Source organism: Geotrypetes seraphini, chromosome 4, assembly GCF_902459505.1.
Source record: "Geotrypetes seraphini chromosome 4, aGeoSer1.1, whole genome shotgun sequence".
Taxonomy (NCBI): domain Eukaryota; kingdom Metazoa; phylum Chordata; class Amphibia; order Gymnophiona; family Dermophiidae; genus Geotrypetes; species Geotrypetes seraphini.
This window is the reverse complement of record NC_047087.1, coordinates 262,727,603-262,740,887: the sequence shown is the minus strand read 5'-3', so window position 1 is coordinate 262,740,887 and position 13,285 is coordinate 262,727,603. Positions and strand designations below refer to the sequence as shown.

General features: G+C 42.8%; 1 protein-coding gene across 4 annotated transcripts in view; it reads right to left on the bottom strand.

The window, feature by feature from the left end:
• Nucleotides 1-13,285, bottom strand: part of CC2D2B (coiled-coil and C2 domain containing 2B) — a 212,163-nt gene that overhangs the window by 25,406 nt on the left and 173,472 nt on the right. For all 4 annotated transcript variants that reach the window (XM_033943399.1, XM_033943396.1, XM_033943398.1 and 1 more), the window contains 2 exons: nucleotides 11,918-12,052; nucleotides 2,884-3,006 (listed from right to left, as the gene is read on the bottom strand). In XM_033943399.1, coding sequence (XP_033799290.1) covers nucleotides 2,884-3,006; nucleotides 11,918-12,052 — 258 coding nt within the window. The remainder of the gene's footprint in view (nucleotides 1-2,883; nucleotides 3,007-11,917; nucleotides 12,053-13,285) is intronic.

Genomic DNA, 13,285 nt, shown 5'->3' with positions numbered 1-13,285 from the left:
CGACCTGGAGACGGGGTTATCAAATGTGAGGTTATCAAATGTGAGGTTATCAAATTTGCTGATGACACCAAACTCTGCAGCAGGGTTAGAAGCACGGAAGACTGTGAAGACCTGCAAAGGGACCTAACGAGACTGGAAGAATGGGCAAAAAAGTGGCAAATGAGTTTTAACGTAGAGAAATGCAAGGTCATGCATGTAGGGAAAAAGAACCCGATGTTCATCTACAAAATGGGGGGAATATTGCTAGGGGTGAGCAACCGTGAAAGAGACCTGGGGGTGATGGTGGACACAATATTGAAACAATCAGCGCAGTGTGCGACAGCCTCAAAGAAAGCAAACAGAATGCTGGGCATCATCAAAAAGGGTATCACAACCAGGACGAAGGAAGTCATCATGCCGCTGTATCGCTGTTCACTGGAATGAGCAGCATCTTCTATCTGCTGCTCAGGCTATCCTTGGCTCCCTTCTGATATCATTTCCTGGTCATAGGACCAGACATGACGTCAGAAGGGAGCCGAGGCCAGTGCAAGCAGCAGGTGGAAGATGCTGCTTGTGCTAGCAATCATTTCAAGAGGCACGGAGGGTGGGGGATGCTCAAGCAGCAGGGAAGAGTGGGGGCACATGGTGTACCAATGCTGGGCACCACTACCCCAGGCACCAACCACCCTAGCCATGCCACTGAGTAGAAGCATGTGAATTTATCCATATTTACATGTCCTTTTGTAAATTTCCCATTCGGGCACTCTCTCAGGCCCTGATGTTCTAAATGTACCGTGCCTTTAATAATTGGCACTAAACCAGTTCTAAAAGGTTTTGTGTCAAAGTATTTTAGCTTCCAATGCACATAATGGTTCTGCACAACCTTTTCCGTTCCTCATAGCCAATGTTCCCTCTAAGGATGAAGTAGATGTGAGCAAAAATTTTCTTCGTGAGGAAAGAACTGAGTTGACATGAGCAAAACCTTTCTATTACCTTACCTTGTGAGAATTTCTTCAGATACTTCACACACACACACACACACACATTCGCAGGGAAGTTGGCAAGAATTCCATGAGTCATACTCTGTATACTTTCTCTACTTATTCACCTGTAGTTTATAGCTACTCAGTAAAATTCAGATACTGGATGTCTAGTGCATCTTAACAAGAACACTGTTCCCCCCTGTATGAGCACCTCTCTTAAAAAAGGGGGCAAGTAGAAGTTCTTATGAACAAAGTAGAGAAGAACCCCTTCATTGTCTAACAGCTGCCTCTTGCAATACTTCTGATATTATGTACACTGTATACACTCCAGGGAATTATGTGTCAAAAAATTCTAAATAATGGATAGAAAAACAATATATTGAACAGAATAGTATTTGCAGTATTCTGGGCATACGAGTATGCAGGTACTTTAACACTTTTCTCTGTCAGCCCTAGCTCCCCAGTCAGGCGTCTTCCTGTTAGTCACATGAACAGTAATGTTCAGCAATACTCTAACAGAAATTGAGGCTACTAACAACCATAAAATAATATACCCAGCAATGTTTTGGTAGGTTGCCATAGGGCCACCAGGCTTCAGCTCCACTAAGCTTTAGTTTGCTGACGAGTTACCAAACATAGTTAGAGCAGCAGACTGAGAACCAGGAAGGCCAGAGCTCAAAACCCACCGATGTTGCTTGAGATTAATCCTCCATTGCCACAGATATAAAACTTAAAAATTTTAAGCCCTCCAGGGACATGAAAAGATCTACTGTACACGAATGTAACATGCTTTGAGCCCTTACTGAGAAAGTGTGATCTAAATCCAAGTCCAATACCAGGCATAGTGTGAAGTAATACAAAACACTACAAATGTCACTCGGGACCTACAGAGCTATTCCAACATATCATAAGAACATAAGGATAGACATACTGGGACAGACTGAAGGTCCATCAAGTCCTGTTTCCAACAGTGGCCAACCCAGGTCCCAAGTACCTAGCTAGATCCCAAGTAGTAAAACAGATTTTATGCTGCTTATCCTAGGAACAAGCAGTGGATTTCCCCAAGCCATCTCAATGATGGCCTATGGATTTCTCTTTTAGGAAATTATCCAAACCTTTTGTAAACCCTGATAAGCTAACTGATTTCATCACATTCTCAGGCAATGAATTCCAGAAGTCTCACAAGCATCTACCTAGGAAAAGACTATACCACAAACACTGCTGTGAGCATTAGAAGATCACTAAACCTATTGGAAATTTAAGCAAACCAGATTAGAACAGATCAATCGTGCAGAGAATGCTAACAGAAAACCATATCTCTTTTACACATGCAGAACACAGACCTTTACCCAGTATAGAATAAGTAACCACAATGGGGCAGCTTATCTAGGAGTTTTAAAACAAGAATAGGCGTTTCCTGCGGCCTATACAAAGGGGTAGCCTATACATGGGGAAATATGGTAATGTGAAGGTATGAACTGAAGACCAAGTGGCTGCTGTACAGATATCTTCAACGGGAATGTAACACAGATGAGCTACTGAAGTTGCCATAGTCCTAACTTTATGTGTTGTGACACAACCTTCTAGTGTCAGCCCAGCCCAAGCATAGCACAAGGTTTAGTCCACGAGTTATGTAGAGACTGTTCTCTTGGTGACAGGCAGTCTAGGTCTTTTTGGATCAAATGAGAGGAACAGTTGAGTGGAAGTTCTGTGAGGTTTGCTTCAGTCCACATAGTAAACAAGAACACGCTTACAGTATAAATTATTGTAACTAGTATCTCCTCCCCACCTCTTGTACCAAGAAACTTGATCTAATAAATCACTCCTACCAAACTGAGTAATATAATGCAAATGCTGTAACAAGAATCCTTTTTAAACTCTACAGTAATAGAATTACTGAGCAATAGATCAGATATCTTACCTGCATTGTAGGTTGCTTTATGCGCTGCCAACTACTTGTAAGTAATGGTTTCCAAAATGTTTCTTTTGAGGTGTCAAAATTTACAGACATTGGGGCATTGTTGTGTTGTATGTTGAACCAAATCTATGAAAACATTAATTAAAATAGTGATACATTTGTTTTGCATATGTTAGATATAATAAAATACTGTACTTAATTCTGAAATAAAGTCATGGTGAATCAGCCACAATGTAGATTAAAGTACAAAAAAGTTGTTTTTTTTTAATTTAAGTTATTTTCTTTTTCTAGATGCCCTACAGCAGCTTTCACTGGGATAGCTATTTTATTAACAGTGGGTAAAGAAGTAAACTCTGTTAAAACAGATTATTAGGAATGAGGTTCATGGAATAGCATGCACAAACTACAGCAGGAGACTATAGTTGCCAGGGCTACCAACCACAAATAAGAAACTATACATACAAAATTAGTAGGTGAAAATAGAAATGAAATGGTCCTTTTTTAATTGCAGTGGTCACACAGAGAAACAAAATTAGTCAATAACAGTCCATGGTAGCAGACACTTTTTTTTAAAGGAGCTGCCATTTACAGACTACATTCACAAATATAGATAGGCTTGTGAAAGGCAATTGTATAACTGCACACTTGCATTTATGTGTCACGTGTGTGCATAAATGTAGACAATACCAGAACTTTCTTGGATAAGTGTTCACTTAAGTGCAAACAAAGGAAAGGGAGATGGGACCTGATATACTCCCTTTTTGTGATTACAATCAAGGCAATTTACTACTACTACTACTACTACTACTACTACTACTATTATTAATTATTTCTATAATGCTACCAGTTTACATATTTTATATAGGTACTTGGGGCGATGGATGTAGGGATGGAGGTCTGATAAGTTCTGATCCAGGGCATCAGAATTAAGGCAAGGTCAGCACACAGGCAGTTCTGAACCATGCCAGGTCTGCATACTGATCTAGGCCCTGTGTGCGGATCTAGGACCTGAGTAAGAATTATAAGCCCCTGTGAAAGAATTATGAATTATTCCCATTCCTCTCCCTAATTGCCATGCAGCCATTCTAAGTAAAGGAAAATGCTAGCATTTTGTCACAAGACCCTTATCACATATTAACCTGACACAGGTTTACCCTTATCCCTTATATGGGCAACAATCAGACTTTGCCTACGTGCAGGCCCTGAGCTTAAGGCTAATTAAGATAGCTTAAGGAGTATGCATTATAACCTTTGGACTGTCACATGCTTATCTTATTTGAGCTGTCCTTATTTGGAAAGGACATCAGCTGACAGGCACTGCATATGTGCAAAGACTCAGGCTCTGTCCACGTGTTAATCAGGCCTTTGTCTAAATGCTGAGTTGGAGGATGATCACGAGGTAAAAGCACGAGGTATAGGGAGGGTGATCACGATGTATAAGCATTTATCTTTCTTTGTATCCACCAATGTAAAAGCATGTACCTTTGTACTCACCAATCATGAGATGTGTAAACGAGGGAGTTACTATGATGTCATTAGCTTAGAAGCATAATAAAAAGGGACTTGGAGCTAACCCCTGGCAGCGCCTCCTTCTCGACTCTAAGACTGCGTGTGTGTGTTTCCTGTGTGGTATTCCTACAGATGGAAAGTTAGGTAACTTGACTAGAGTCACAAGCTCCTGCAGTGGGAATTGCACCCAGTTCCCCAGATTTTCAGGCTGCTGTACTAACCACTAAGCTACTCCTCCACTCAACAAAGCACTATTCTGTAAGGGCTGTGTAAGTATCAGCATGTAAATGCAAGGGACTTTCAGATGGGTAGAAGGAGCTGCCACTTACAACAGTGTATATTATGTGCACTCTTGCCACATGTACACAATTAAAGTCAGTCACATAGTAAGGGGGCAGGGGGTGCTGCAGTCTGGGTGCAGGCATCTCTCCTACCCCCACTGGAACAGGGGAAGGAATCTCTCAAATTAATTTTCCCGCATTCCCCATACCTCTTCTAGTTGTCACTGGCAGGGTGAAAGGGAGGAAGGGGTACCACTAGAGCAGTGGTTCCCAAACTTGTCCTGGGGGACCCCAGCCAGTCAGGTTTTCAAGATATCCCTAATGAATATGCATGAGAGAGATGTGCATATAATGGAAGTAACAAGTATGCAAATCTCTCTCATGCATATTCATTAGGGATATCTTGAAAGCCTGACTGGCTGGGGGTCCCCCAGGACAGGTTTGAGAACTACTGCACTAGACACTAGGGATCTTGTTCAGGGCTTGAAATGGAAAGGGAATTAGTCATGTTGGGATGGGTCCACTAGACACTAGGGATCTTGTTTGGAACTCAGAATGGGAGAGGGACAGTATATCATGAGACAACAACGTAGAAAGCAAGCTCAGCTGGCGTGAGCAGCAAATAGGAGTCCCTGCTCACTGTCAGTGACAACTAAAAGAGGTATGGGGGAGGAGGAGAATGCATTTAAGAGATTCCTCACCACTGGGGGGAGGATTGCCAGGTGCACCAGGTCTAAGTCTGGTATAATTGTGGTTGTGTAAATGTAAGGCACTGTGAGAGAATAAGGGATTTACCCTCACTAATACTATAGTTATGCCATTGGGCAGCATGGCCCTCAGACAAATCAAGGAAAACTACCTGTCCCAGAATGCCCTTAGTGCTGAGATCCATTAAGGTAGGGATATAGCCCTGCTGAGTCAGAGGAGTGGGACTCAGACAGGGAAGAATACTTGTGCTCCAGACTGGAATCATTCAGGGAGGTCCCTGGAATTGTGACTTCCAAGAGAGATATCCAGAAATGAGAGGTCTATGGAGAAATCAAGTTTCCCTAGCTGGCACTCCTTGACCAAAGGAGTGTTGAGACCCTGTGAACCTTATGAGATGTAAAGAATTATGTTGTTGAACCAGACTGCTGAGTTTGAACTGAGAGTAATTTTCCTCCCTGAGCCTGTGAGGGAACAGACTTGGGGGTCCTGTAAATAAATAAAGGCTTTTGTGGCAGTTTCAGAGTGCTTCCAGTGTATCTGTGCACAAATTTACCCCAGGAATTCAGAAAAAATCTTTCACATATTGTGCTGTAACCTGGGAATCTGAAGTCTCTGCATCAGGGAGACTGACATATATCACTAGGGATTGGGACCTCTCTAGAGTAGTGTAGGGTTATTGGTGTGGTTTTTGTTTGTTTGTTTTACTTTTGAAAGGGGCTAAGAAGAGAAGCTCTACCTCCAATCACGACAACTGAAACAATGTTTACTCAGAACTGGAAATGCATCATTTTTTTTCTTTTTCTATGAGTTAAAGAGTAAACTAGGGCCAGGAAGCAGTCACAGAGGAGGACTGGCACGGACTCAAGTATAGCCAGTGGACAGCCAATAAGCAGTCAAGAGGCTAGCCAGCAGAGGGAAGCAAGTTGTGAACCCTGGAGTGTTCCAGAGTCAATGCCTAAAAAGTCCAAGAAGGGAAAAGGAACCAATGAGTCTACCAGCATGGGTTCAAAACCCACCACAGGACCTGACTACTGAAATAGAGGTGGCTAACCGCTTTATTGAAAATTGATTAGAAGTCCAGCAGTCAGCGGCTGAGTGTGTGCTCCTATTGAAGGGGGAGAAGAAAGTCCTCCAGGGACAACAGGTAATAATGGAAGACCAGTTGAAAATTCAAACATGTAAAATAAGAGAGAGTGAAAGCATTTTGTAGAGCATGGAGACAGAGAATGCTGAGCTCAGGAAAGCCCCAGTCCAGAAGTCTGGAGTGATAAAAGAACTGAGTGACCAGTTCCTAGGGAGGGACCCAGCAACAGCAGGAATACCAGTAAGACTTGAGGAGCTCCAAGCCTTAGAGATCACCATCAGCTACACAGAGGAACAACTGGAGAAGGAGAGAGAATGGGTCCAGAGACAGAATGGTTGGCTACATGCTCAATTGAAAACCAAGACAGCAGAGAATCTGGGAAGGCCTGATACCCAAGGAGGAGAGTTCCAAGAAAAGTATGGATGATTCAGTTTCCAAATTGCAAGGCCATTGGCATGATGGGGCCCAATGGCTGGTGTGCTTACCATGCCCTATTCACTTGAGTATGCGTGGAGTGTGGCAGATGGGGTTGTGGCCCTGTGGTTATCTTGAAGATTCCTAATAGTGGCTAAGGTCCTAGGTGCCCTGGGAGTATCTTACCCTCTACCTTTGGAGAAGGGGACCCTGGCGGTTGTAGGTGCTCACCCTATAATGGATATGGTAGTAGATGCTCACCCTATTATGGTTGAGCTGAAGGATTAAGGAGTTTTCCCTCATAAGACTACAGTTATATCATTGGGCAGCAGGGGGAATCAGATAAATCTGGGGAAACTACCTGACCCAGAATGCCCTGAGCTTTGCAGCTCAATGCTAAGATCCGTTAGCAAAGGGATGCAGTCCTGCTGCGTCAAAGGGATGGGACTCAGGCAGGGAGGAGTACTTGTGCCCCAGACTGGAATCATTCAGCGAGGTCCCTGGGATTGCGACTTCCAAGAGAGAGATACAGAGATGAGATGTCTCTGGAGAGAGCAAGCTTCCCTAGCTTCCCTAGCTATGGGCAGAGGAGAAGCTCTGGGAAACAGTGAAGCCTCAAGTAATTGAGACAGAGAGAGAGAAAAACTTCCAGGAAGGAGACAAAGCCTGAGAAGGAGTGGAGAGTGAGAAAGAGAGACAGTGAATATCAGTGTAGTTAAGGTGAACAAAATTATATATATTGAATAGATGTTGCAGCCGGGGTTTGGAGCCTGGCACTCATTGACTAAAGGAGTGTTTGGGGACTTGGGTGAACCTTATGAGATATAAAGAATTATGTTGTTGAACCAGACTGCTGAGTGTGAACAGAGAGTAATTTTTCTCCCTGAGCCTGTGAGGGAACAGATTTGAGGTCCTATAAATAAATAAATAAATGTTTATGTGACAGTTTCAGAATGTGTTTATGAGAACATAAGAATAGCATTACTGGGTCAGACCAATGGTCCATCAAGCCCAGTAGCCTGTTCTCACGGTGGCCAATCCAGGTCACTAGTACCTGGCCAAAACCCAAGGTGTAGCAATATTCCATGCTACCAAAATAGGGCAAGCAGTGGCTTCCCCCATGGCTTTCTCAATAACAGACTATGGACTTTTCCTCCAGGAAATTGTCTAAATCTTTCTTAAAATCAGCTACGCTATCCGTTCTTACCACATCCTCTGACAATGTGTTTCAGAGCTTAACTATTCTCTGAGTGAAAAAAAATTTCCTCCTATTGGTTTTAAGAGTATTTTTCTGTAACTTCATCGAGTGTCCCCTAGTCTTTGTAATTTTTTGACGGAGTGAAAAATTGATCCACTTGTACCCGTTCAACTCCACTCAGGATTTTGTAGACTTCAATCATATCTCCCCTCAGCCGTCTCTTTTCCAAGCTGAAGAGCCCTAACCGTTTTAGTCTTTCCTCATACGAGATGAGTTCCATCCCCTTTACTATCTTGGTTGCTCTTCTTTGAATCTTTTCTAGCGCCACTATATCTTTTTTGAGATAAGGAAACCAGAATTGAACGCAATACTCCAAATGAGGTCGCACCATGGAGCGATACAGGGGCACTATGAAATTCTTAGTTTTGTTAACCATCCCTTTTTTAATAAATCCCAGCATCCTGTTTGCTTTTTTGGCCACCGCTGCACATTGGGCGGAAGATTTCAACTTATTGTCTACAATGACACCCAGATCTATGCACAGATTTACCCCAAGAATTAATCAAAAACCCTTCACAGGCATGCTGATGTTGGGTTATGCTAGTATGCTATAATGCAATGGTCTCCAACCTCTTTCATATAAAGGGCCACAGTGTGAACATGAGAAAGCTCTCATGAGAGCCACCAAAAGATTTCAAGCTTACTAAACATTTTGTAAACCACTTTGACCTGCTTGATCAGACTGAGTATTAAACATTAAAAGTTAATAATAATATTGATTCAGCACTTCAAGGATATATTTAAAAAACTCACTTTCTTTTGGATTGTCAACAGTAGAAAATTCTATAAATGAGACACCTGTGGAACTCTTAGATGAGTTTAGTATGTATTCTTGCTTGACCTTAAACTCACAAAAATCCATGGTATTGCCCCTGGCCCCGGAGGGGGGGGCAAATGGGGGGGGGGTGAGTTTCCATTAAGGTGGGCATCTGATTCATTCACTTACCTAGGTATAAAGATCCCTGCAGATTTGAATCAACTTTACACTCTGAATGTCGGACCACTCATGGCTCTTACGGGACGGGGATGGGGACTGAACTTGCGCGGACAGGACGGGGATGGGGCTGAGCTCAAGGGGACGGGGACAGGCGGAGATGGGGATAAATTTTTTCCCAGTATCATTCTCTAGTTTGACCCCTGCCACCCTCAATGGTAGGATAAAGGGTTAATGTAGTGCCGCATTGCTGAAAAACAGGAGTGGGTTACTGGAAAAACTTTTGTATATATTTTGCTGCAAAGTTCTGTTTGGTATCTGCTTATATTATTTATTGAAAGCTTCTATACTCCTACTAATGACTGGAGGAGTCAATTCAGAGCGGTTTACATGAGCTTCTGTAGAGGTGTTACAATAAAGAGTTTTTAATACTGGCATAATTATGCCATATCAATCGGCCTACTTATATGCACACATTTATATCATAATCAATACCAGCATATCAATTATCCTGCTTATATTCACATGTTTATACCAATCATCCATCTTACATATGTTCACATATAATACTAGGTTACTATTTCAACTAGGTACACTATATTTACAAACCTCTTAAGAAGGTTGGGAGACTGTGACTAGCGGTGTGCCCCAGGGCTCGGTACTTGGGCCCATCTTATTTAATATTTTCATAAATGACCTGAAGGATGGAACATCCAGTGAGATCATCAAGTTTGCAGATGACACAAAGCTATGCCAGGCAATCAAATCGCAGAAGGATAGTGAGGAACTCCAGAGCAACTTGAGCCAATTGGAGAATTGGGCAGATAAATGGCAGATGAAGTTTAATGTGGAAAAATGCAAAGTGATGCACTTAGGCAGAAAAAATAAGGAACACAAGTATAGTGTGTCAGGTGCAACTCTGGGAAAAACCGAACAGGAAAGGGACCTGGGCGTATTAATCGATAGGACCCTGAAGCCTTCGGTGCAATGCGCGGTGGCAGCGATGAACGCAAATAGAATGCTAGGCATGATAAAGAAGGGAATCACGAGTAGATCGGAGAAAGTAATACTACCGCTTTATAGAGCGATGGTCAGACCACACTTGGAATACTGCGTCCAACATTGGTCTCCATACCTAAAGAAGGATTTAAAAATACTCGAGAGGGTGCAGAGACGAGCAACGAAGCTAATAAAGGGCATGGAGAACTTGGAATATGAGGAATGACTTAAGAGACTGGGATTGTTCTCCCTTGAGAAGAGGAGACTGCGAGGGGATATGATCGAGACTTTCAAAATACTGAAAGGAATCGACAAAATAGAGCAGGATAAAAAATTATTTACAATGTCCAATGTGACACAGACAAGAGGACATGGACTGAAGCTAAGGGGGGACAAGTTCAGGACAAATATCAGGAAGTTCTGCTTCACGCAACGAGTGGTGGATACCTGGAATGCTCTCCCAGAAGAGGTAATTGCAGAATCCACCATTCTAGGGTTTAAGGGTAAGTTAGATATACATCTCCTTATGAGTGGCATAAGGTGACATAGGTAAGGGTAAGCTAGATGCACATCTCCTTATGAGAAGCTTAGAGTGATATGGGGACTAAAACTATGCAAGGGTACACCTGGCAGGGCCTCCACATGTGAGGATCGCCGGACTTGATGGACCTAGGGTCTGTTCCGGAGATGGCACTTCTTATGTTCTTATCTATATACACACATCCCAGAAAGTTCTAGCTTCCTCTGTCATAACTCTGTCATAACTTTATTATAACTATGTGACTTTGGATTAAGTAAATTCTGGTTCAGAACAACTTTGGATTTAGTGGAGAAGTGCAGTAGCATACCAAGGGTGAGAAGGTGAGGGGCAGGTGTTTGAGTGGTCATCAGTAGGTTTACCATAAGGCTCCAGAAAAAGGAGAACAGATTGAGACATCTGGGTTTTACTTCCATTGTCTAGTCATGGGGCTGCTGTCCACCTATACACAGCCGTTGGCTCCACCTACCCTCGCCTGTTTTGGTGCCAGGGACCAGCAGAGCCGATGGCATGCAAGCAGGCCACAACCCTAAGATTGCTCCATGCACCCTCCCAGGGTGAAGGAGGGAGTAGACCGCCCCAGGTTCCCACCCTCCTGGGTACACCACTAAAAAGTGTTAAAAGTCTGAAATGCTTATTTGACCTTGTAGCATGAGCCAGTCCCAGCTTTGGTCCCAAAATCAATACATTTGTGTGCCCAGTTCCCACTCAACAGGACAAGTACTAGACAGTTGCCTATGCAGGACACTTGAATTTGGGGTTACACTAGTAAAATTAATGTAGCAATAACTAATCCAGATTATTCTCTCCCTGCTCCCCCCACCAACACACACACACACACACTGTTGATGGAATATTTTCAGCAAACCAAACCAAAAAGGAAAAACCAAAGGTCCAACTGTCTGCAGTAAACAACAATCCAGAACAAACAAACCAAAAACTGCAGACTTGGTACACGATGCAGGCAGACTTTATTTATAACAAGTAAATCATTGATTAAAAACCTTTTGCCAGGCAAGGGACCCAACACGGTCCGTGTTTCGTATAATCTTCATCAGGGGTCCTAATAGGCATAAGTACATGTTGGTTTTAATATTGTACTTATGCCTATTAGGACCCCTGATGAAGATTATATGAAACACGGACCGTGTTGGGTCCCTTGCCTGGCAAAAGGTTTTTAATCAATGATTTACTTGTTATAAATAAAGTCTGCCTGCATCGTGTACCAAGGATGGAATATTTTCCCCATAGCACATATCATATTGTTACTGAGTTTCTAGAGACTAGATTTGTGTTCAAATATCATACTTACATTTTCTTCATTGATTAAGCAGTCCACACTTCGTAAAGGACAAAATATATCAAATTGCTTATAGCAATGTCCATTGATTGGATTCCAAAGAAAGTATTCAATATTTTCCAGAGTCACCACATAAGAAACTGGTCCCTATTACAACAGAAAATAGATTATGGCATGAACATAAGAATTCACAAATATATATTCAGGAATAATTAATTGCCCCAAGTGCACTAAACTGCACACAGATATAACTATATGTGCACACAGGTGATTATAACAGACACCTTCTAACACTTCTCAGTGCTCAGAGAACCGGGTTTTTTTAGCTTATGAGACCGCTGGGTAAGCAAAATTTTTAGCCCACTACCGATACGGCTCAATTCTCAATCATTGCACTGGTCCCTGTAATATCTTTGAGTATAATACTCTCTCACTTTTTTTACTTTTTTAAATACTTTTTGTCTTTTTAAATGCTCAACTTCAAAACAGACATGGAGGGGCATAATAAAAAAAAAACGTCTAAGTCCCCTTTTGGCCTAAGGTCTTCAACGTTGAAAGTAGAAGCAGGGAAAATGTCCATTATAAAAAAAAAACCGACCAAAAGGAGGGTTTTTTTTGATAATGGCCTGCCTCTACATTCAGCTGTTTAAACGCCCAGACTATCACTACGTCTAAACTTACACCATATAATCAACCTACAAAAAGCCTAAGTCCCAAACGCCCAAAACAAGGGCTTTTAGGTGAAGGAGGAGCCAGTCCTTTGTCTAAAAGCTGGATTCTGTAACCGGTTCAGCGGACGGCCACCAGGATGATCTCGGGGCTCAAGGGTCTCTCGTACGAAGAGAGACTGAACAAATTGCAGTTCTACACTCTCGAGGAACATAGGGAGAGGGGAGACATGATCGAAACATTTAAGTACCTCACGGGACGTGTCGAAGTGGAAGATGATATTTCTTTCTCAAGGGACTCTCGGCCACAAAAGGGCACCCGCTCAAACTCAGGGGCGGAAAATTTCATGGCGACACCAGAAAGTATTTCTTCACAGAGAGAGTGGTTGATCATTGGAACAAGCTTCCAGTGCAGGTGATCGAGGCAGACAGCATGCCAGACTTTAAGAATAAATGGGATACCCATGTGGGATCCCTACGAGGGTCAAGATAAGGAAATTGGGTCATTAGGGCATAGACAGGGGGTGGGTAAGCAGAGTGGGCAGACTTGATGGGCTGTAGCCCTTTTCTGCCGTCATCTTCTATGTTTCTATGGTGTCTGTCAAAACAACACCAGTTACAGAATCCCTCCCCCTACAATGATCCGGGCAGGAGGGAGCCCAAGCCCTCCTGGCCCGCGGCACCCCGAACCCCCGACTACGTTCAGGGCAAG